Source organism: Monodelphis domestica, chromosome 1 (genome assembly GCF_027887165.1).
Source record: "Monodelphis domestica isolate mMonDom1 chromosome 1, mMonDom1.pri, whole genome shotgun sequence".
Taxonomy (NCBI): domain Eukaryota; kingdom Metazoa; phylum Chordata; class Mammalia; order Didelphimorphia; family Didelphidae; genus Monodelphis; species Monodelphis domestica.
Window position 1 is genome coordinate 586,186,506 of NC_077227.1, and position 24,860 is coordinate 586,211,365.

Below are 24,860 nucleotides of genomic sequence, written 5' to 3' on the forward strand. Positions count from 1 at the left end.
CAGTGACATCAACCTTTTGACTATTCCTTGAACAAGACACTACCTCCTTCTGCTTTGGCCATTTTCACTGACTGTCTCCCTGCTGAGAATGTTCTCCTTCCTCATTTCTGCTTCCAAGTCCTAGCCAAAAACCCAATTTTTTATGGGAAGCTTTTTCCAAACCATTTTAGTTCTAACACCTTCCTTCTTGATTATTTCCTAAAGCTGAAACTGGAAGGAATTTTAGAGATCATCTAACCAACCTCCAAGTGGAGGTTGTGGGTAAAGTGCCAGACACTAGCTGTGTGACCATGGACAAGTCACTTAACCCCAACTGTTAAGGAGCCCTTCCTGCTCCTCTGCCTTGAAACCAATACAAAGTATTGATTCCAAGATGGAAGGTAAGGGTTTGGGGGAAAAAAAGACATCCAGATGTCTATAGATAGGTACATGTGGAATTAGATTTCAAGAGAGATTAATAATGTATGTCTAAGTGTTACTGGTAAAAATTAGGGTTGTTGAATGAATATATTATACCAGTGGTCACCAGGGATTAAAATTCAATCCCAATAAAATACTCAAGTCAGTTTGGGATTTTTATGGTGGTTTAATTACAATAGTAGGAAGAAATTAAGAAGAGGAGAGAGAGGAAAGGCAAGCCAGATAGGAGTTCAGAGGCCTAGACCAAGAGGCCTTCTCAATCTAGTCTAGCTTGGCTTCTAGCCACAAGGCCTCCTCCAAGATGAGGGACCTCCTAGGAGGATAGTGCTTTAGGAGGTAAAGGAAAAGAGGAATCAGCCTAAACTACTCACCAAGCGTGCTAAGAACACCGCCATGAGCTCCCAATGTTGAAAAAGCCCAACATCTCCGAGAGGGCCCAGAAAGAGGAAGTGACATGAAATATCTAGGCAGTTCTTTACATCACTTCCTGCATCTCACATTTACCGATCGTAGCTTAAACTTGGCTTAAGACAGCCCAAGGGGTCTGTCAATTTTTTTTTTAATTTGTCACTTGCTAGCACATGTCGATCATAGGCTGTCCTCAACACTTAATCCTTAAATAGGGGTGTATATATTCCTGGTTGCTAGAATTCTAAGACTAAGCAGGGTGGAGAAAATCTAAAATTCACACTAGTATATATCCATATATTGATGAAATCATAGTATTTTAAAGTTGACATATGAAGTTATTTATTAATGGAAAGTAGTATATTTTGAGATAATATCCCTGTCCTCTTCATGTTGGCATTAATGAGGACAAAATATCCTTTGCATCACACCCTGCATCACATACAGAATATTCTTGAAGCCTATGGGTTGATTGCTTAAGGAGCAATCGACAATTACAGTGACCAAATTACTTATGCCTTAGTTTCCTTAACTATGAAATGGGAACAGTTCCTGTATCATTTTACTTCATATGACTGCTTTTAATGGGAAATTTTGTATTTATATTAGGTTTAAAGAGCCTTGTCAAAGTCATCTACTTACATAAACCTTGATGGAGTAGAACAACTTATCTTGAATCACCAGAAGTTGGTGAACTTGTGATATTAGCATATTAGTTATCTAGAACATTGTTTTTCAGCATGTGTTTTCCATGCCTCCAGTGGGCTGTGGCATGACCTCGAAGGAGATTGTGGTATAACTCCAAGGGGTAAACACTCAGAGGTTAATAACCTTCCCTGTGGTTAGCCATTGGTGAGGCTTGTTTCCAAAACAACTGAACTTCCCCTTGATCTATTATCACCCTACCTCTACCTTTTTGCTGCTGCTTGCCTCCTGTGACTTTGAAAGCTCCCCTTTTCTGTTCTGGGTGTTGGCCCCTCAAGGTGGTAATAATCCAGCTGCTACCAATGGGGGCACCCATAGCAGGAGCAGTGCAAGCAAAAGTTTCCCCCAGCATACTCACCCCTTAGAATCTTATATCATCTTGTGACTAGTAATTATTTATCCTTGGTGAACTCTATACTCCCCTTATCCTTTTAATTTTTAGCATTGGATTAGCAAGATGAGTTGCAATGTGTATCACAGTTCTTATCATCTTTTCCCCCCAACCCTGCAACAGAGCTGAGGAAAGTACATGAAACACAGTAATTGCATAGGGGTAATAGAAACAGTGGAGTGACACAGCTGCCAAATTGATATTCTTAATATTTAATGGCTTCCTTATTCAAGAAGCTACATTGTCTCCTTATTAGGTAGGATCAGGTAGTTCTTCTTTTGAAATTTCTAGTTTGTGTGTAAATTTTATAATGCATAAAATTATCATCACAGTAATGCATATGTCTAATTTATAAATAATACATATGTTAGAAAGTTACATTCTCAATTTTTTTTACTGAAAGGAGTGTGTTATAAACAAAATTTGGAGACCACAAGACTAGTTTATGGAGATAGCACTCATAGAGTTACTTCTGAGAAGGAAAATAATGTCCCCTTTAAGTTCCTAATTTCTCAGTAATGAGGGGTTGTCTTTGACACAACTGATGATGTTCTTTTGAATACTTCCGGTAGGAATATAGCCTAACATGCTGACTTGTTTCTGTTCTGAATTTTAACTACTTTTCATAGACTCTCCTAGGAAGCAGTGCTTTCCCTTAAATTTCTGTTGTGTTCCAGTTACTGAAGCTGAAGAATATTTTTTTATCTTGGTTGCACTTGAACAGTATTGCATCTTTTAGTGCTTCAAGTAGAGTTACAGTATGGTATTTCCTTGGTAATTTGTCTTGTAGCCATGCAATATTAATTTTATGGGATATATAATATAGTCTGCAATATAATCTGTGGGTACAATAAGATCCGCTCCTTAAAATATTTTTTCTCTTATCCTATGCTAGAAAGATGGTAAAAGAGAAAGATTGTGTATTTAAATTTTCTTAGGACGTAGTTGTATATAAAATGACTTACAATTTAGATGACTAGAAAGAGGAATACAGTCATGTTTACTTTGCTGAAAGGGGAAAACAGAATTTTCTTTTGCCTCCTCAATTGTCATATTTTCCTGGCACTGAATTTGTAGTTATGGTATATAACTGTTCTGTCTTTTTAGATCTTCTTTGGGCAGGATTAGCATTTTTGTGACTTTTTGAACATAGAGCAAAAAGAAAAGCATTTCCTTTTATGTAGATTGATCTTGTAGATCCTGCTTGGATGATTTATCAGTTTCTAGTTCTTAAACAAGCTCATTTAATCATTTGTGTAGACTTGTTTGAATAATCTCTCAATTTTTTTTATTGATAAATTTCGTTTTAACAGATAATTGCAGTGTACTTGACATAAAGCAACAAAGTAATTGTGTTCTATATTATTCAGTTTTATGTGTGTGAAGAAAACAATTATAGCAGCATTGTCTAGTGTTTTAATATGATTATTTAAGGTTATCTTTTTATGCAGTTGTATTCTTTTGATTCTGCTTTGTTTATTCATGGCATCACTACTTTCCTTTATGTTTATATTACCACAAATTTCAGCCTTTTACATTTAGTGGGAAGCATGGTTAGTTTCCTTTTAATTTTTTTCCCAGTTCAAATAGTTTTGCTATGAATTTCATACAAGTAGGTCTTTTATAAAGTATCTTGCAAAATTCCAAATTTTTCTATCATCTGTAAATTATTATGCCTCTCTGCCAACATAGAATCCATCCATTTTTGTCAATTGGATGAGTGTGAAATGATACTTTAGAATTTATTTAATTTGTATTTCTATGAGAAAAGAGTAGATTGTAGGCAGTTGGGTAGTTTAGTGGATGGAGAGCCAGGCCTAAAATTGGGAGGTCCTATGTATGTTCAAATCTGGTCTCAGATATTTTGTAGCTATGTGACCCTGGGGAAGTCATTTAACTCCCATTGCCTAGCCCTTACCACTCTTCTGCCTTGGAACCACTACTGGGTATTGATTCTAAGGTGAAAGATAAGGTTTATTAGAGAGAGAGAGATGGAGAGAGAGAGAGATGGAGAGAGAGAGAGAGAGATGGAGAGAGAGATGGAGAGAGAGAGAGAGATGGAGAGATGATCTTGGATCCAGGAAGACCAAGTTTGAGTTCTCTCTCTGACACCTACCTAACTGGGTGAACCTGGTTAAGGTCAGATTTCTCTAAGACTATTAGGTTGCAAAAAAGATGCCTGCTCACCTCAGGAGAAGGAATTTTCTTATCTCAGCATTCCCTATGTACTTGAAATCATAGGTCCATTCAAAATTCTATGATTATTTGTTCAGAGTCCCTTTTAGATTGCAGTTTATACTTTGTATCTCTTCTATTGAGAACTGTTTATTCTTTGAAATGTGGTCGAAAACATGTCTGATTTTTTAACTGTGTATCTTATAGATTGGCTTTTCTAGTAAAAGTCCAATTTAGCCATGGAAAAAGTTTTGGATTATGTTGCTGTCATCTTTTTGCTAGAATTGCAGTACTTCTATATCATTGTTCATTATTAATATTGAACTACTCTTTGATTTATATCAGATTTTGATAGAATATCCTTTTCTACTATTTTTTTGAAAATAGTTTAGGCCATATCATTATTATTTATTCATTAAGTGCTTCATACAGGCCATTTGTTTTATACCTGAAAAAGTGTTACTATTTTTTAAAGCTTGTGTATTTATGGCTTTCTTTATTTTTCTGAGATTGTGTTTTTTTCCAATTTTGTTAATTTGATCATTTTTTTTAAGTAAGTAGTATAGTTTAGGCATAGTCATGACTGCTCTACCATCTAACTAGAATTAATTTTTTTTTCATTTAGACATATCAAATGTTTCTGTATATAGATCAAAGATCTCTTAGTGCTGGAATAGATCTTAGAATCCATCTCTTTCCAGCTGCTCACTTTACAGATTAGGTACCATAGACCTGAGACGATAAATAACTTGGTCACACAGATAAGTGGAAGACATAGGATTTGAAATCCAGTCCTTTGATTCCAAATCCAGCAAAACCCCAGATTTGAATTTGAATTGTCAAGAAGCAGCTTTTAAGTTGGACTTCAGGTTTTCAGTTAATCTATAGTCACATCAAATTAACATTTGGTAAATTATATAATGAAATTGCTTGAATGAAGGCAGAATAATATGGTGGAAAGGGACTTCCAATTCTTGGAACTGAGTTCTGATCCTAGCTTTGCCAGTTGTCTGGCCTTGGATAGTCAGTCAATCAACAAACACTTGGTAAATACCTATGTGCCAGACACTGTGCTTAACTCTCAACAAGGCACTTAAACTTCTCTATTCCCCAATAATTATATCTGCAAAATGAGGATGTTGTTGCACTACTTGACCTGTAAATTTTCCTTATTTTAAATTTTTGGTTCTATATCACTAATTCTACTTTTAGATTTTGGTGTCAGATTTGTGATTCTTTTATTTATTTTGGTGTGTACATAACATGGTACTACATAATTTATTCCCCATTTCATCACCAGAAAATGCTTTGGAAACTGAAAAGTGCAATATAAATGAGTTATTTTCTACTGGCTAGAATGTTTTTAAGAAAAGCTTTGAAATTCTGAACTGATTTCAAATCTTTTCCTAAGTAGTTGATCCCTCCAGTTGTATCCTAGCTTTTCCTTCCTTAATTAATTTTTACCTAGAATTACTAGGTCTCCCTGTCCTTTGTCTTTGTACCTCTTTTCTATTCAAACCTTTCTATGATGAATGTTTAATCCCTTCTGGAACAATTAATGTATTTCCTAATAAACTCATTATCTCTCTCAAATAATTTTCTTAGCTTCTACATCATTTTCCTCTGAAACAATATTAATTTAAACTTGACCTTTACTGCCATGTTTTTCCGGACTATGGGAGGCCTTTTAATCTTATACTAGGTTGTTTTGGGAAATAGATTGTGAGAGATCAAAATTTGAATGAAATTATATTCTAAACAAAATTAGCCCCGAGGGCTTCTAAATGTTTATTTAGGCCCTAAGTCAAAATAGCCAGATAATAAGCAAGTGGATCACACTTTCTCAAGGCCACAAAATAGGTAAGAGGTAGTTAGTTGTGAGTCAGTGAAAAGAATCTTGGACCTAGTCCAGTTATCAGGAAACCTGACTTATTAGCTCTCTGGGGTTGGCAACAACTAACACTGTGACCCTGAACAAGTCAGTTTCTCTTTAGGCTTAGTTATCTTTAAAATGAAAATGTAGAGCCTGCCACTTAGTAGGTACCATATAAATGTTTATATCTATGTGACCATATGGTTAAGCCACCTACTAATGTATATCCCTGATTCTCAGTTTTCCTCATCTATAAAATAAGGTAGTTAGACTAGTTAACCTTTGTATATTAGGTGTGGAAACAAGATGGTGGAATAGGTACAAGTACAACAGGTTTCTCCCCCCTCCACCATATTTCTCCAAACAGATCTAGAAAATATACCAAACTGAATACTAATCAGGAAATCCAAGGGAAAAAAATCAGTGAGTCACATTTCCAGCCCTAGTTGGCAAGGGAGACAGATAGAAAGGACTATGAATACTAGGGATTGTTCTGGCCAGGGCAAGAGGCATCAGTGCTCAAGAAGTATGCCTAAGGGCACAATGAAGTTCTGGACATGAATAGAACACCTCCTGAAAGTTGTGGAAATGGGTCAACTAGCAGTTTTGTTGACTCCTTCCCATTTTTGGGTCATAGACTGAGTAAGGCACCTGTTCCCAATGGTGACATTCTGAGGTGAGGAGCAGTTATAGGTCCTACCCTATATACCAGGGGTCTCCAAACTACAGCCTGTGAACCACATGTGGCCATGTATCTATCCCCCCATAGCACTTCTGGAAGGGGCCCCTCTTTCATTGGTCATCAGTGAGAGGAGCACTACTTATGGTGACAATCCTTTGGGCGGTGACACCACGCAAAGGACTATGTGGCTGCACAATGGAAGATGTCAGCATGGTGGGGGAGGGGATTCCACACTGTGTGTACTGCTGCCCAGTTAGGGTTAGGTTTTTATAGTCTGACCCTCCAGTGGTCTGAGGGACAGTGGACTGACCCCCTGTGTAAAAAGTTTGGGGACTTCTGCTATATACTGAGCAAGGAGGAAGGTCAGAAGCAAAAGTAGTAGTGTGGTATAGACCCATAGATGAAGTGGAATTTTAGGTGTAACTTCTGTGCAATCTGAACCCTGTAGAGAAATAACCAGGGCAAGGATATTCAAGCAAAGAGAAACCTACAGTTCTGTCACTTTGAACCACCAGTTTTCTAGGTGGCTGAATAGTAGCTTAGTCAAGCTTCTGTTATTCAAGCCTGTACCAAGATGAGGAGTTTGTAAAGTTTGGACCGGGGTACAGAAATCAGACTTTACCCTAGGTCAGCAACACTGGGAGTAGTGAAAGCTTGAAAGGTCCCCAGATTGAGCTGTTTCTGAAAGCCAGGAAAACACTCTAAGAAAGCAGAAACAGTACCAGACCAGACTTTTCTCTGGAAGTATAAAAGTGCACAGAGCCTGATCCTAAATCAAGTCTAAAGTCAGAAAGTAGGCTGAAGTAATGAGCAAATTAAAAAAAAAAAAACAATCCTGTAAAAAGCTGTTATGATGACAAGGATGCTCAAGAAAAATAGAAAAAGAAGAGAGTTGATTAAAAATATCTACAAGCAGATCCCCAAAGAAGAACACAATTTGGGCACAAATTCAGTTAGAGTTCCTGAAAGAGATGAAGCAGAGACTTAAAAAAATTTTTTTTTAATGTTTTTTAAATAAAATGGGAGTGCTAGAAGAAAACAGTGGGAAAAGAATTGAGACTATGGAACAAGAGATACAAAACTTTACCCAAGCTACAACCTCTATGAAATAAATTAAAATGGATCAGAGAGAAGAAGCCAGTCTACATGAGACAAGAAGAAATATTTGAAAAGAAGTTATTTCATAGCAAAAACAACTAACAGGAGGACAAATTTAGGAGAAAATATTTTTAAATCATTAGAATTCCTGAAAGCCATGACCAAAAAAAATAAAGAACCATAGATCTTTTAGAATCGGAGGACAAACTAGAAAAGAATCCATATGTCAACTCTTGATAAAAATCCCAAAATGAAAATTCCCAGAATGTTGTAGATAAAATTCAGAGTTGTTAGATCAAAGAATTCAAATAATAAGGAGTTGCAGTATAAAGCACTTATAATATGGACAGAAGACAAAGAATATAGACTTATAGCCAAGAATAATTTACCCAGCAAAAGTCAGATATACTACAGGAAAATAAAAAATGAAATAGAAGACTTGCAAGCATTCTAATGGAAAGACCTGAATTGTATAGCAACTTTGATGTTCAAACACAGGAGTTAAGGAAGAAAAGGAAACAAAACAATAAAAGGTTAAACAAGGATACACTGCTTACATTCCAAAGTGGAGAGATTATATATGTGTATGTATATATATATATATATATATATATATATATATATATATATATATATATATTCCTCTATACCCTATTATGAATCAGGGTCACAAAGGGAGGCAGATGAACTACAAGAAAGCCTGGGAGTGGTTCTACTATAATGTAAATGATCTTAGAAAAACAACAGAAGGGATGAGGAATACTCTTAAGACAGCAATGGTGAACCTATGCCATTCATGTCAAAGATGGCATGCATAGACCTCTCTGTGGGCACACGCCACCCTCCAGTTAGTTACTAGAAAGGCAGAGGGTCTTGGGTGGAGCTGCTCCGTTCCCCTTCTCCACTGCACCTCCTAGCCTCTCTGCCCAGTGACCCAATCAAAGCAAAGCTCTCCCCTCAATGGAACACCTGGACCACTCCCTTCCCTTTCTCCTTCCCCTGCCTGGGGTAAGGCAGTGAGTCTGGGCAGGGCAGGGCTCGCAGTCTCTCTTTTTTTTTTTTTGGTCAATTTCAAACATTATTCCTTGGTTACAAAAATCATATTCTATTTCTCCCTTCCCTCCCCCCCTTCCCATAGCTGACACACAATTCCACTGGATATTACTTGTGTCCTTGATCAGAACCTATTTCCATGTTGTTGATGTTTGCACTAGAATGTTCATTTAGGATCTATAATCCCCTATCATATCCCTCTCTACCCATGTAATCAAGCAGTGTTTTTTTTTTTTTTGGTGTTTTTACTCCCACAGTTTTTCCTCTGAATATGGATAGTGTTCTTTCTCATAGATCCCTCCAAGTTGTTCAGGATCACTGCATTGCCACTAATGGAGAAGTCCATTACATTCGATTGTACCACAGTGTATCAGTCTCTGTGTACAATGTTCTACTGGTTCTGCTCCTTTCGCTCTGTATCACTTCCTGGAGGTTGTTCCAGTTCCCATGGAATTCCTCTACTTTATTATTCCTTTGAGCACAGTAGTATTCCATCACCAACATGTACCACAATTTGTTCAGCCATTCCCCAATTGAAGGATATCCCCTCATTTTCCAATTTTTTGCCACCACAAAAATTACAGCTATGAATATTCTTGTACATATCTTTTGCCTTATCTCTTTGGGGTACAAACCCAGCAGTGTTATGGCTGGATCAAAGGGAAGACAGTCTTTTAGCACCCTTTAGGCATAGTTCCAAATTGCCCTCCAGAATGATTGGATCAATTCACAACTCCATCAGCAATGAATTAATGTCCCAACTTTGACACGCAGTCTTTAAAAGGTTCACCATCACTGCTCTAGGGGTAAGGGAAGGAAAAGGAAGATGAGAGAGAAATTATCTCATAGTACCAGATGCCCAAGTATAAGCTTCATACAAACAAAAAGGTTGAAGAATGGATGGAGGCATCTGATATATGAACCTCATTCTCATCTGAACTAGTCGAAGGAGTGAAGAATATACACAGAGTTTGGTACAGAATCACATTTGCCTCAGCAGGGAACTGGGAAGAAAAAGAGAGAAGGGAAAAAGGAGAATTAGAGGAAGAGTAGATTTGAGGGAAGGATTTGTCCTAAATAAAACAATAGCCTTGTAAAAATATAACTCTCTTGGAGGTGGAAAAGAATTAGAATCTGAAGGGATTGTCCATATGTTGTGGAATTGGATGAGAAATAAAATGTGTGATAGGTGCTAAATAAGAAATGATGAAAGGGTTTGTTTCAGGAAAATCTGGGGAAATTGTGTGAACTTGGGCAGATTGAAGAGAACACAGGACTAAGACAATTCGTACAATGACAATATTGTAAAGACAAACAACTTTGAAAGACTTAGTTACTCCACTCATCATGACAAAACACAATTGAGAACTAATGATGAAAACATGCTGCTCATCTCTTGATAGAGAGGTGGTGACTCAATGTAGAATGATGTAGATATATAAATAGAGTTATCTTGATATAGAGATACTTCTTTTAGACATGATCAACACAGAAATTTGTTTTGCTTGACCATACATGTTTTCAGTGAGTTTTATTTTTCTTTCATTCTCATGTGAGGGTGGGTAAGGTTAAAAGGAGCAACTGAAAGTGGAGGAGAGTGTATTTTTGCTGATGAAAAAAAAAATTAAAAACACCAAGAGAGTGAAGTGTTGCTTTCCAGGAGGAAAAGAAAACAACAGAGTTTTCAGGTTTGGGGAAACCCATAAGGGTAGATAAAATCATGGTCTTCTCAAGGGGCACAAATCACTTTGGTCTACAGCTGGCCGACACCATGAGTCCAAGTGGCCAAAGTTCTGGTCATATGGGTGCCACACTCATATTTTGGAATAGGAGCTCGAGTATGGTGAGATTTTGATAGAATGAGTGAATGAACATTTCTGCTGCTTTTGTTTAGTTAATGACTTATCATAGAACTAAATATCTTAGATTTGGTAGTTACTTGAAGAAAAAATCCCTTTCTTAATGGAATGAATAATTGATTTAGATGGGAATTATTCTTGGTAAGGAAGACTGCTGACAAAGTCAGAAGGGAGAAGAAAATGTCCTGGTATTTCTGCAAGTTTTCAGGACTTAACTATCAGAATTTGCCTTGAATGATCTATTTGGGTGCTAGTTAATTCTGGTTTTTTTAATGAGTGTGTTTCCAGTAGAATAAGATATGTCAGTCAGGAACTTAATTTATGTGATTGACATTTTTCCTTCTTTTTAAAAGACCACATTAGAATGATACTGGTATTAGTTGGTTTATTGGTCCTTTTTTTTTATTCTAAAGTCTGGGACACATAAACAAAATCTGGGTTGGATATTTAAAGAAAAGAGGATTCACCAGCTTCAGGAAAGTGAAAGCAGAGACTATTTAGATTAATAGCTTGGCAGATTTGTTTTCTTTGGGGTGATTTGGGCATGGTTAGGCCTGTTCAATTACTTCAAGGGCTCTGGACTGAATGAGATTCAGTCAATAAGGGAGTAAGTGACTCAAGACCAAGAATGGAGGAGAGAATCAATGTAGTCCCAGTCCCCTTGTGATTCCTAACTGTTGTGAGCTTTCTTGTGTTTTTGACTCTTCTTTGCCTACCACTTCAGCATTCCCCATTTCATCACATGCACACACCCAGTCCACCATACCTAGTGTGGGTACTGCTGTAAATGCTGTTAATTTGACTTAGCTAGATCTATAGTGGCTGCTGGAGGAGCAGTGAGTCAAACAGCTTTTGGACTCGCCAAATCTGACACACTGAAACCTAGTTAATTTTCTGAAGCTCTGATAAGATGCAACTAGAAATCTAGCATTATATACATTTATGTTAGATTCTTCAAAACTGTAATATGCAGACACTGAAATGTGCTTAGAATAAATAATACATATATTGTTTCAGGCTCTGCTTTGTCCGGGAAAATATTGTAATTTCACCCTAACATAAGAGTATGTTTTTTCAAGATGAAAGTCTTGTTTTTATTGAGGATATGGAAGATCAGAAACAGAAGTTATTTGTGTCAGTGTAGTATACTAATTCAAGCTTGGTGATTACTTATTGCCCTTTTGGATACAGTTATTTGTTTCTTATGTTAGGTTTTTTTTATTTTAACTATGAATTCTGTTTGGATATTTGAATTGATGAAATTAAAAGCTAGTGCTTTAGATTTGGAAATTTATTTAAAACATCTGTCATTTTTGTTATGCCAGATCCTCAAACTTTGGTGAACAAAGTTACTGAATCTGCTGTTACTCATGGTGAACCCACCTTTCTTGACCTCTTTTTTTTTTTAAAGCAAATTGATGTTTCTTGATTTGTTAGACTGACTTTTGTTTCCATTTTCTCTTCTAGCTCTGGCAGCATGTGAGCAGCTTTTTACCAGGAACCCAGAGTCACCAAAGGGGCACCTAGAAGGAAGATTATTCAGTGAAGCCCAATGCCAGAAGGATCTATAATTTCAACATGAGAAGTTTTTTGCCAGTATCTGTGGCTCACTGGGAAGGACTAGATCTGTAGGAGGGTCCTGGAAGCAAAGTGCCCCAGGAACCTCTTTTGAGGAAGAATGGAGCCAGACATGAACTCATGAACTCACCCTTGTGAAGACATTCTTTTAATCCTGTTTAGGGATTTTACGTAAAAAATTATTAATTTCCTCATTTTTAATGTGAACATCTTCTATATGAAGTGCTCATAGCCTGCTCTGGAACTAGCTGAATGTTTTTGGCACAAAGTTGACCATTTTCTGGTGCCATTCAAGCAATGACATAACAGCTTGGTGTGCATTACCAAGACAGATTCATCTGCCAAGTACATTTGGATGAGAGGACTTCCAAAACCAGTCTAAGGACAGCAGAAGCAGAGATCCCTCTGCTCACTCTCCTGGAACTGAATCTGGACTCTTGGATGCTTTTGTCTAATATTTGTCCTTTCTTATTCATCTCCAAAGTAGATCTGCCTTGGTGGTCTAGAGTCTTCAGTCTACTGTTTGTGGACCATTGCTGATTTCCCTTCCATACCGGATGATGAAAGGATGTGAATTTTGGAATGGAGTTGGTTGAATTTGGGGAACTTCATTCCTTTCATAGACTATTGCTGTTGGAGAGGACCGTTTGAAAGTTTCAGGGCCTAAAGGGTTTCTCTTTGGGTGAAGGGCATTGGCCTTGTCTGGATCCACCATCATGTTCCTGCTGCTACCCTTTAATAGCCTGATTGTCAACTTGCTTGGCATTTCTCTGACAGTCCTTTTCACTCTCCTTCTTGTTTTCATCATTGTCCCAGCCATTTTTGGTGTCTCCTTTGGTATCCGAAAACTCTACATGAAGACTTTATTAAAAATCTTTGCGGTGAGTTGTGCTATATTAACAAATGGTTGACACGTGGTGAAGGGAGGAGGAATACAACTAACAGTTCATTGACAGCTGATTTGTTTTTTCTTGATTTATGGAGAAAGCTATAGGGAAAGGAAATGGTGGTGTTCAAAGCAGAACAGAACAGAATTACCATATTTATAGTAGTCGGTGAAAATCTTCAGGAATCTGTTCTGTTGAATCTAAGGTTCTTGCTAAGGTTTGATTTCTCATATAAAATGGGCTCTGTTCCATTATATTAGATCTATAAAGAATGGAGCTAAGAATCCTATTAGTTTAATTTTAAAAGCTCAGGGCAAGACATTTAACCATGTGATATATTTATTTCTCCAAATCTTTGTTTCTTATTAAAAATAAGATCACAGAGCTACCACTGATCTTTCCTTCCTCAAATGAGAATAAAGTCTTTCTTCTCTCCCAACATATGTATGTCTTAAGACATTTGCCAAATTATAATCTTATAAAACACTGCCATTTCATGGTATGGCAAGGTTTTTATAAGGAAAATAAAATTTTTTACATATCAAAATACTTGATATTAGCAATTACTCATTATGAAAATAAGCTTACTTTACTTGGTTTTGTTCAAACTTTCTCTAGTTTTTGCTTTATCCCTAGAATTTTTAATAGCAAACCAATTAGGTATGAGAGTTGAGACATAGTAGGTAATTAAAGATAGCACTGAAGTTTGAATCTGGGTGACTAGGAAGATAGTAGTGCTCTTAACACAAACAAGGGAAGTTTAGAAGAAGGGCAGGTTGAGGGGAAGATAATTCCATTTTGAACATGGTATGTGTGGTATGTTTGTGGGATATTCAGGAGAAGCCCTATTTAGCAGATACGTTGGGCATCCAGTCATGAATATTTTTGGCCATATCACCTCACAGGTTTTCTCTAAGATATTTCTCTTCTAAGGAGAAGGTGATACCTGGATCTGGTAGGGAGGAATACCCACACTGACATTCTAAAGGAGGAGTTCTTAACATGGGGCTTTAAACTGGTTTGTTTGTTTGTTTGTTTGTTTTTTTATAGAAAAGAAAATGGAAGGGGCAGATGGGTGGCTCATTGGATTGAGAGCCATACCTAGAGATGGGAAGTCCTGGGTTCAAATATGACCTCAGATACTTCATGACTGTGTGACCCTGGGCAAGTCACTTGATCCCCATTGCCTAGCCCTTATCACTCTTCTGCCTTAGAACCAATGCCAATGTATAGTATTGATTCTAAGACCTTTTGTCTTAGAATCAATATTGTGGATTGGTTCTAAGGCAGAAGAACACTAAGAGTTAGGCAGTGGGGGTTAAATGACTTGCCCAGTGTCACACAATTAAGTGCTTATGTCCAGATTTGAACCCAGGGCCTCCTGTCTCTGGGCTTGGGTCTTAATCCTCAGAGCCACCTAGCTTCCCCCAAAAGATGGAATTTTAGTTGAGTCTTAAAAGAAGCCAAGGAGAGGTCAGTAGTTGGGTGGAGGTGGGGAGAAATGCTAGACATAGGACAGCCAGAGAAAATGTTGGTAGTCTAGAGATTTGTTTGTCTTATCCATGAAATACCCAGGAAACTAGTTTCACTGAATTAAAGAGTATTTCTTGGGGAATGAAGTGTAAGAAGCCTGGAAAGATTATGGTTTATGGAGGTGCTAGGTTAAGAAGGACTTTGGATGCCAGATATCCTACAGGCACTAGCAGGATCATGGGGAGTCACTGGAGATAGAATTAGAAGAGTTATAATTAGACCTATGCTTCAAGAAAATCACTTTATAGAATAGGGAAAGAATTGAGGAAAACCCACCAGCAGGCTTTTATAGTAGTCCAGGCATGAGATGATGAGAGCCTATACCAGAGTGAGAGTGTAAAAGGAGAGAAGGTAGTCGTCTGTACAAAAGAAAGTGACTCCTAGATTGGAAGCCTGAGGAACTAGAAGGATGATGTTACCCTTTATAATAATAGGGAAGATAGGAAGAGTGGAAGATTTAGTGGGAAAGATAATGTATTCCTTTTGAGGTATATTGAGATGTCTACTGCATGTTCAGTTCAAGATATTTGAAAGTTATTTGGAGATGTGAGATTAGAGGGTCAGCAGAGAGGTTGGGGCAGGATAGGTAGATTTGAGAATTTATCAGCTTAGGAGATAATAATTGATAGAGATGATAATTGGGAGCTGATGATTTTCATCCTTTCAATAGCCATGAGAAGTAGGTGCTATTAACTCATTCTGCAGTCAAGGAAATTGAGGCAGACAGAAGTTAAGTGATTTACCTAGTTAGTGTCTGCAGCTGAATTTAAACTTTGCTTTTCCTGGCTTAAGTCTAAGCGGTTTATGGACTATTCCACCTTAGTTACCTGTTATTGGAAGTTTCTAACCAGAGGCATGGGAATTTGTCAATGGCATTGATTTATGAATTTTTTTGTACTCACAAAGGCATTCTCTTTCCTGTGGTTCTTAAACCATTAATATGAGAATACCATTCAGAATACTACCTTACTTTTTTGTCATAGTACTTTACAATTTAATCTCCCGTAACAACTGGCATTCCATGCCCCATGTGCCACAAACTTTGCGCCTCAGTCTTTGGACTTCAAAGCCATATGAGGGTACACCGTAGATGAAAACGCACAAAGACAATTGTCATTCTTGGTCACCGAGAGACTACTACTAACTTTACAATTTTCAAAGTGATTTCTTATATTCTCTATGATTTGATTCTCAAAAAACCACATGAAAATAGGTAGGGAAGATATTACTCCATTTTTCCAATAGGAAGACATTGAAAATTTGAGAAAATGAATTGCCCTGGGTCACACAGGTTTTAAGTTGTAAAGAAAGGAAGTTGGTCAAAAGAAGATGTAGACACATAGTTCTAAGTAAGTTTAGCCTAGGAGGCAATTGCCATGCAGTGATTCCATGAGCACAATAGAAAAAAAAGAAATGTTTTATTTTCAGTTTATCTTGTAGGAATTTGTATTTTCTTTTTCCTGAAGTTGAAAATCCTTAAAGTGTTCTTAGAGTTTTGTCCAGGGACTACTTAATGGACAGTGTAGTTCACTTTTGATTTCTATTTTGTGCCAAAATGATATATATAAATTAACTGTTAATAGCTTTTGCCCTTGTAAAATCTGAACATATCAGAAATCCCTCCTGAGATCTTTCTACACTAATCTCTTCTCTTTTGTGCAAAAAACAATCTCTAGAATTAATTGGAATAATTAATGTTATTTTTTGAGACAAGTGAGATAGGGTGATTCTTAATTTTTAAGTCCAAGAAATCTATGATTAATTTGTGACACTGGGTAGTGTCTTATTGGAAAAGACACTGATATCAAGAGGTATCAACCTATTGACTTTCTTGTGCCTGGCATATTAAGTTTTTTAACCACTTTTGAGAGAGGTGTGGAATATATAAAGAAATGGATCTGTAGTCATTAAGACTTGTTTTTTAGTCCTTGTTCTTAGGATTACTAGAGCTGTTTTATCCTAGGCAGGTCATTTAACCTCCCTGATCTTTGGTTTACCCATTTCTGAATAATAATAATAGTTGGACTACTTGCCTTTACAAGATTATGAGGAAAGCAATTTAGAAACTATAAAGCACTGTGTATCTGTAAGTTGTTGGAGGCAAAAAGACTAAGAGACTTTATAGATTACCCCAATTACTTTTGAGAAGTGAATGTAGTCTTTTGAAATCTAGTTCAGGAAGTATTATTATTATAATGGGCTACATTTTTTAAATGTTGCTTTTTGTTTATTGTAATTTAGACTAAAATCTGTAATGAAAAATGGTGGTATTGGTTTTTTAAATGCATACTATTAGACTGGTCTGTTGATCTACAGTAAGCTGAGTTTGGTGTAGCAGATACAGTTGCCTTATTTTTACAAATAAGAGACTTAAACTGAATGGTTTCTTATAGACCCTTTCTGTTTATAATTTCAGGTAGGCCTAGATCTTCTGGGAAACTACCAGACTACACTTTTAGAACCAATGACCCTCAGGCATTGTTGGTGAACCTTTTAGAGATCGTGTGCCAAAACTGTACCTTCAAGCTACTTTGAGCCCCCTACATTACTCTAGACAGCAGAGGGAGGAAGAGCTTGCACTGGGCTGCTGGTAGAGAGGCAGGGCATGTGAAAATTGTCCTGAAGCAGTGGAGAAAGGGAACAGAGCAGCCAGCCGCCTCCTCCCCCTGCACGTGGTGGGAACACATGCTTTGCCCACACTGCCCTAGGGAATGGTAATTAAAAGTAGGAAGTTGAAGCAGTATCTATATATCACCTACTATCTCAAGACCCAAGATTTCAGAATGACCTAGATGTAGCTGTCAATCACTTGGTATTATTAGGTACCTTTGCTGATTAAAAAATGGTCAATCAAACATTTATAATTAATCATTACAAGGCCAGGTTCTGTGCTAGATGACAGAGATACAATGACAAAAAAAGAAGCTATGCCTAAAAGGAGCTTATATATGTTAGAGATATATCTAAGTATTTAGAAATATTTGTGGGAGAGCACACTTAAGCTGAGCTTTGAAGAAAATGAGGGATTTTAACATTTATAGATTGAGGAAACTACATTCCAGATATTGGTGGACATTATGTAAAAGACGTACAGTGAAGATAGAATGGCATTTGTAATGAATATAGAAAGTTGGCCAATTTGACTGTACTAAAGAGTGATGGAGGAAGGGGCAAGGGAATAAGTTAAACAAAGCATGCAAGGTAGGTTGGAGCTAGGTTGTGAAAGGCTTTAAAAGCCAAATAGAAGATTTTTTTTTATTGTATTGTAGAGGATAATAGAGTCACTAGAGTTTATTGAACAGAGGAATATCATAGTCCTATGGTTTAGCAATATCACTTTGATAGAGGAAATGGAAGCAGCTTTTCTAGATGGTCTCTGGAGAAACCCTTGGCTTTAAACTTTGGGGCCAGGTGTTACTGGCTAAACTGATCAGTTTTCAGTACCCCAAAGCAATATAACCATGTTTAAGAAAGTCTTGTTGTTCAGTTATTTATGACTCTTTGTCACACCATTTGTTTTTTTTTTTTTTGTTTTTTTGCAAAGATACTAGAGTGGTTTGCCATTTCCTCTCCAGTTCATTCATTTTACAAATGAGAAACGGAAGCAGTAAGGTTTAAGTAACTTATCCAGGGTCATATAGCTAGTAAGTGTCTTAAGGAAGGATTTGAAATAAGGATGATGAGGCTTCCATACTCCAGGCCTGGCATTCTATCCACTACACAACCTAGTTGCCCAAGAAGTACAGCTAGAAAGATTCCACTTAACATATATTTATGAGGAGCCTACTGTATGCAGTGTGTGGGGGATGGGGTGGGAGGGCACCAGGAACACAAGGAAGATAAACTTCTAAGACAAAGTACCTGCCTTTTAGCTAACTTAGAGTTCCATGGACGGGCTTTAAAGTGGATAAGATTGGTACAAAGACAACACTTTATTACATCCATTGAGTGAGTGAGTGTTCCATCCTCATGGTATAAAACTGTTATGTGTACCCCTTATCTAGGTGCAAATAGAAACCCCTCCACGCCTTCTTAATTTCTTAATATATATTGACCACATAGCATCTGGATTTGTTGAAAAGTTCATTTTGATTCATTTTTTATTGTTATCTACCTGAGGGAATTTCAGAAAGACACCCATTTCTCATGTGAAGATTAAATGAGATAACATTTTATAATACTGTAAAAATGAAGAGAATACTGTAGCAAAAGTTGCCTCCTTGTAAAATTTTTGCAGCATCTGAATTCTAAGGGCAGCAGAGACAAATCTGTTTAGATAGAGAGAGCTTTGGAACTGGAAGGCTTAGGTTTGTTTGTGACTTATACATACTTTCACTGGTGCCTTAGGCATCTTTAAAGCTCCAAGTTGCCCAGTACATGTTTGCAGATCTGCATTAGGAAAAAGATTAGTTCTCCATACCAATGAAAATGGCATAATCATGACAATTTTTTTAAATGTACTTGTCTCTTCCTTGTAGGAGAAGGAAGTAGACAGTGTGAAGTGATGCTGAATAGTAGAAAATAGTTTCTCCATTTAGGGGAACAAAGAAGATTTTTATATTCTGAAAAAGGAGCACCTAGGAGCCTGCTTTAGGATGTTGACTTTTTTTGGATAAAATGATTAGTGAAAGAAAATCTCATTTGATATTGGAAGATTTGAGTTCTTAGAAAATTTGGGCCCAGACTCCAAAATAAATCCTAATAGTTGCTGAGTTACCAGGGCCTTTCCTCTGGACATTAGGGTCCCAGGGCCTCCTAGTTCAGAAAAGGAACTTTGTTATTGTAAAAAGCAAATTCATAATAATTATAACTAGCATTAAGTTATACTTTTTAATGTTTACAGATTTCTTTATGTACATTTTTGTATTTTATTTTTATAGTAATCTTTTAAAGGTATAAGGACTATTACAAATGAGGAAACTGATAATGAGGGATATTAGTAACTTGCTTGAAGTCATTCCACCAGTAAATTTCCGTTTCCCCCCAACTAGTATATTTCTGAGAAAGTATTAGAACCCAGGCCTTCTCACTTTACAAACAGAGGAGGGCAGCCTAATAATTCTTAACCATTCCTGCTTTCATTTGTTCCAGGCTAAAATGAAGATGACATTATGTCCAAATTGGAGTTAATACTATCCACTCCTGAGGAGGTGGGGTGGGGTTAAGAAGGAGGGGATGCTCATGACCAGATCATCAACATCTTTCTACTGAGTTTTTTATTCTTGCCCAAGAATTATAGCTGTAGATTTAGCTTCTGGGCTCTACTGAAGACAAGTTACTATCGTAGATAGGTTGGTCAGAAGCTTGGAGTAAAAACGGTAGTACTAAGAGATTTTTTTTTATGTGCTTGCCTCCCATGTGATTCCTTGGTGTTGTACAAAGTCCCAAGTGGGGTTGAAGCTTATTAATCTATAATGGTATTCATCCCAACTTTTTAGACCATAGTCCATTGTCATTTTAGTATTTAAATTTTGGTCTTATAGTAGGAATTAATAAAAGGAGTGCTATTTGGATGAAAGCTATGAATCTTCTTTTAGGATATGTGAGATGCCTTGATTACCATCTAGCTTTGGGGGTCTTAGAAGTAAGACTTGCACATACCATTTTTTTTAACCTTTACCTTCTGTCTTATTTGGAATTGATACTTGATTCCAAGGTAGAAGAATGGTAAGGGCTAGGCACTTGGGCTTAAAAGACTTGCCCAGGGTCATACAAAGTATCTGAGGCCAGATATGAACCCAGGACCTCTTGGTTATTCACTGAGTCACCTACCTTCCCCTTGCACATATATTTTAATAGAATAGAATGAGTGTTATTCTTTCCTAATTTGTTATTTTCTTTCAGTGGGCCACTATAAGAATGGAGAAAGCCAAGGAGAAAAACTATCAACTTTACAAGCCGAACACCAATGGTAAGAACTACCTCAGGGCTCTTAAGGTGCTTGAACTTACCCTAATAGGTCCCCTTGAACTTGCAGCTTTTAACTCCACATCTACTCCTCACCCTAGTGGGCATTGTGAGTACTTTCGTTATACTTTATCCTAGTATGTATGCTGCTTGACAGGAAGGGTCTCTTTGTTTCAGGAATAATTGCAAAAGATCCCACTTCACTAGAAGAAGAGATCAAAGAAATACGTAAAAGTGGGAGCAGTAAGGCCCTGGATACTCCAGAGTTTGAGCTTTCTGACATTTTCTACTTCTGCCGAAAAGGAATGGAGACCATTATGGATGATGAAGTAACAAAGAGGTTCTCAGCGGAGGAGTTGGAGTCCTGGAACTTGCTGAGCAGAACCAATTATAACTTCCAATATATCAGCCTTCGACTCACTATCTTGTGGGGGTTGGGGGTGCTGATTCGCTATTGCTTCCTTCTGCCACTCAGGTGAGGGCAGGAACTTGTAGAGGAAAAAAGCTTAAAACTAGTCCTGCCCAGTCCCAGTGAATAAACATGACTTATATATGAGCCTTTTTCCAGAACGGGAGAGAAAAAGGGAGCATTTGGTCTATACTAGTTATTCCTAAGAATTTATCTTACTTAGAAGATCTGTTTGACTATGCTTAACATCTCCTAGAATCTCAGCATACTATGATCTTCTCCAAGATGATTGAATTTCTTATAGCCAAAGTGCTTGTTTAGGGGGAATAAACATTGGAGGCTTGTTTCCGGACATGGCTTTCATTGCCTTTTCCTTGCAACTTATGTCTCTAATGCAGATATTTTTTATTTGCCATATATACCATGTATTATCCTGAATAGATCTTGAGCCCAAAGGGTTATTAGAGAATATTCCCAGGCTCTGACTTCCATCACTGAAAGCAGATGAATTGTTTTCCTGCCTGGGTTTAAAGCCAGGAAAGGTCAGGCAGGTGCCCAAGGGAGGGAAAACAGTTGATAAGTTTGCCCTTGGCAATAATGTCCCCTGAGACTCGATCCATGATACCTGGACTAGTGCCTAGATGTCCTCTAACCCTAACAAGTAGTTGAAATTTTTTATTCCAGGCTTTGGGTGATCAGATCTTGATCTGGTGGTGGTTTTCATGAAATCCACTATTTTTCCCATGTACCAAATTAATTATTTCCAAATGCCAGTGGTTTGCTGTCCTCTAACCTGTTTTCCTCTTTCAGGATAGCTCTTGCCGTCACGGGGGTCAGCCTTTTGGTGGTAGGCACAACCATATTGGGATATTTGCCAGATGGAAGGTGAGTGGATTTCTTAGGTCTTTGTCTCAAGGGAATGGGGTCCTTGGGTAAGGCAGCATAGTTACCGACACCTTAGGCTCTTTCTTTTGACAAATTCAAGTCTTTGAAGATTTACTGCTAAACTGACAAGTTAAAGATTAGTATCATTTAAAATAATTTCCTTTTTTAACTTATAAGCCCAGATCTATATAATATTCTTTATTTCCTTTGTATGAAATGTACTCCCTCCATTTCAAAGGCATATGGTGAGGGAATGTAGTTGTCTAAGAAAAAGCAGAATGTGAAACAGATTTTTAACTGTCTAGTTTTGATTGTCTACCACAGTGATAGATTATGATAGCAAAGGAACTTAGTCTTTGAAGGAAAGTGGGCTTCTTTTGGGAAAGTTTAGAGTTCTGGGAAGTCCCAGGGCTAGCAGACCTCTTTTTCTTCTGGCCAGGCTGGTGAGAGGGTTTGACTCTCTGGTTCTTGCCCTGCTTTGGAGAGTCTCCTGGCAAACATGTGGCTCTTTGGGGCAGGGATTGACTGGGGAGGAAGAGGATCTAGGAGACAGCATGGCTCACCGAGACAGCAAACACTGGGGCTGTGAGTTCTAATACACATTAACTTACTGTGTGACTTTAAGTCACATCATCTCTTTCTTTGCCTCAGTTTTCCCATTTATAAAATGGAACTACTAATACAATAACACCAAGATCTTTCACAGGGTATTTAGGAGTAACTAATAAAGAATCATGTATATATAATATGTATTATATATACATATATATATAACATATATATGTATATATATATATTTTTAAAACCACTTCCCAGACATAAAGACCAGTAAGTAGTAATAGTTGACTAGCTGGAGACATTGTCTATTCCCACTCCCTCTTATATATGCCTTTGTCTTGGTTGCTGCAGGTTTAAGGAATTCACCAGTAAACATATACACTTGATGTGTTATCGGATCTGTGTCCGTGCCCTAACGGCTATCATTACTTACCACGACAGGTGAGACAGTTACAGAATTTAGGGATGAAAATAGATTAGTGATCAGAAACAGGTACCACTTTTTTTGTGACTAGCAAAAGGACATTTTTCTGAGCCTTTTTAGAACCACTCTAGCTCTTATGAGGTGGGGGGATTAGGACCAAGTTCCTTATTTTCCATCTAGTTGAACAAACTACTATGAGGATGCTCCTGTTGTCTCTCTGTAATGGGTATATGGGGCTGCAGATACAAAGATGAGCAAGATGGTTCCAGTCATTTATGAAGCATGTGCTCTGTGCTATACTGTAGGGATACAAATATGATGAGTGAAATAATCCCCACTTGCAAAGCATTTACATATTCAACTCAGTGGGATAAATATAAAGAATAAATTAAAATAAGCATAAAGCAAGGAATGGCAGTTTGACAGGAAAGTCACCAGAAGTTGAAGGAATCACAAGAGGCTTCGTGGAAAAGACAATACTTGAGCTGCATCTTGAAGAAAGAAAGAGATTCTCTGAGGCACAAATGAGAGAGTATGATCCAACTATGGTTCCACTGTAGTTCCAGCCCTCAAGATCAGGGGAAATAAGGAATGCAAATAACCAAGAAGAATGTAAAAAGTGCAGAGCAGTGCTACCAACACCAAGTGTTATGAGAGTGCTGTTTTGTATAGTTATAATTTTCTATCATTTCAACCAGGGAAAACCGACCCCGGAATGGTGGCATCTGTGTAGCTAATCATACCTCTCCCATTGATGTTATCATTCTGGCCAGTGACGGCTACTATGCCATGGTAAGAAGTCCTCTCTCCATTGCTTTTTTATGGCTTGATTACTTAATACAGGCTAAAGCTGGGGAAGTGCTTAGATCCTAGGTAGTTTTTTTCAGTGTCTTTTCAAAAGCACACGCACACATATGCCAATTTGGTGGATTACCTCCTTCCAAGATGCTTTCTTTGTCCCTAGGGCTTTAGCGGCCACTTTGCAACCTTGTTGGTGACATTCTGAGCAGAAACTGCCCCAGGTTGCTGAAAGTGTGGTTAGAGGTTTCACTTCAGACCTCCAGGTAGATGTTGGAAAGGGGAGTGGGAAACCTGAAAGGGATCTGGATTCAAGGGCAGATGGGATTATACTGTCCAGGGTGGGGGGATGGGTTTCACTCAAGATATACAAGTCATTCTATTTCTTTGGGATTCAGCTGCATTGGTAGCTATTAGCTATCCCTCACTGGTACCACTGATTGAAAGAAGACATTTAATGTTCATGGGGCAAGGACAAACCTGATGTGCAATAAAATGTAAAGAGGGTGAGTGGTTGGGACACTGACATCTTCAGAACCAGGACTTTCTTAGTATTAAAGAGCCATATCCTGGGACTCCAGCATTTGTGTGAGGATAACTTCACTAATAAATCTTCCTTGGTCTGAGATTAGGTGGGCCAGATTCATGGGGGACTGATGGGTGTGATTCAGAGAGCTATGGTGAAGGCCTGCCCTCATGTGTGGTTCGAACGGTCTGAAGTGAAAGATCGCCAGCTGGTGGCTGAAAGGTAAATATTGTTATAGTTAATAAGTCTCCTGGGAAGAGGGCCCCAACATAATTCAGTAAACTAAGTATCTACCATGTACAAAATTTTGACTGTATTGGTTAAGATTTGATATTAGTGAAGATACAGTGTGGATGGGACTTATCTCTCTTAGGAAGGTCAGTCCTACCTTTCACAAAATGTTACTTGATGCCATTATCAAGTAGTACTTAATGGGACCAAGTAGATTATAGATCTGACTTTTTTAAAAATATTTTTTCTTGATATCTTATTACATTGTCTGTTTCCTTCAGAATCTCTCCATTTTGAGTCTTATAGCACCAGTTGTTTACCAGTAAAATCTGTATTGTATATCCACTATATGGGGCACTTTGTTCACTGACCAGCCTTCTGTTTCGAGTTTTCCCTTGGTTTGTACAAAATATTAGTACAGCATTTAATAGGTATATGAATAAAGTATGTAGTTTGTATC

At 37.6% G+C, this 24,860-nt stretch overlaps 1 protein-coding gene across 4 annotated transcripts in view; it reads left to right on the top strand.

The window, feature by feature from the left end:
- Positions 1–24,860, top strand: part of GPAT4 (glycerol-3-phosphate acyltransferase 4) — a 41,875-nt gene that overhangs the window by 8,965 nt on the left and 8,050 nt on the right. For 2 of the 4 annotated variants that reach the window (XM_001381877.5, XM_056813573.1), the window contains exons 2-8: positions 12,132–13,123; positions 20,507–20,573; positions 20,747–21,044; positions 21,789–21,863; positions 22,773–22,862; positions 23,544–23,637; positions 24,276–24,391. In XM_001381877.5, coding sequence (XP_001381914.1) covers positions 12,959–13,123; positions 20,507–20,573; positions 20,747–21,044; positions 21,789–21,863; positions 22,773–22,862; positions 23,544–23,637; positions 24,276–24,391 — 905 coding nt within the window. In that variant the 5' untranslated portion in view covers positions 12,132–12,958. The remainder of the gene's footprint in view (positions 1–12,131; positions 13,124–20,506; positions 20,574–20,746; positions 21,045–21,788; positions 21,864–22,772; positions 22,863–23,543; positions 23,638–24,275; positions 24,392–24,860) is intronic. The other 2 variants (XM_007476390.3, XM_056813574.1) reach the window with 1 other exon arrangement.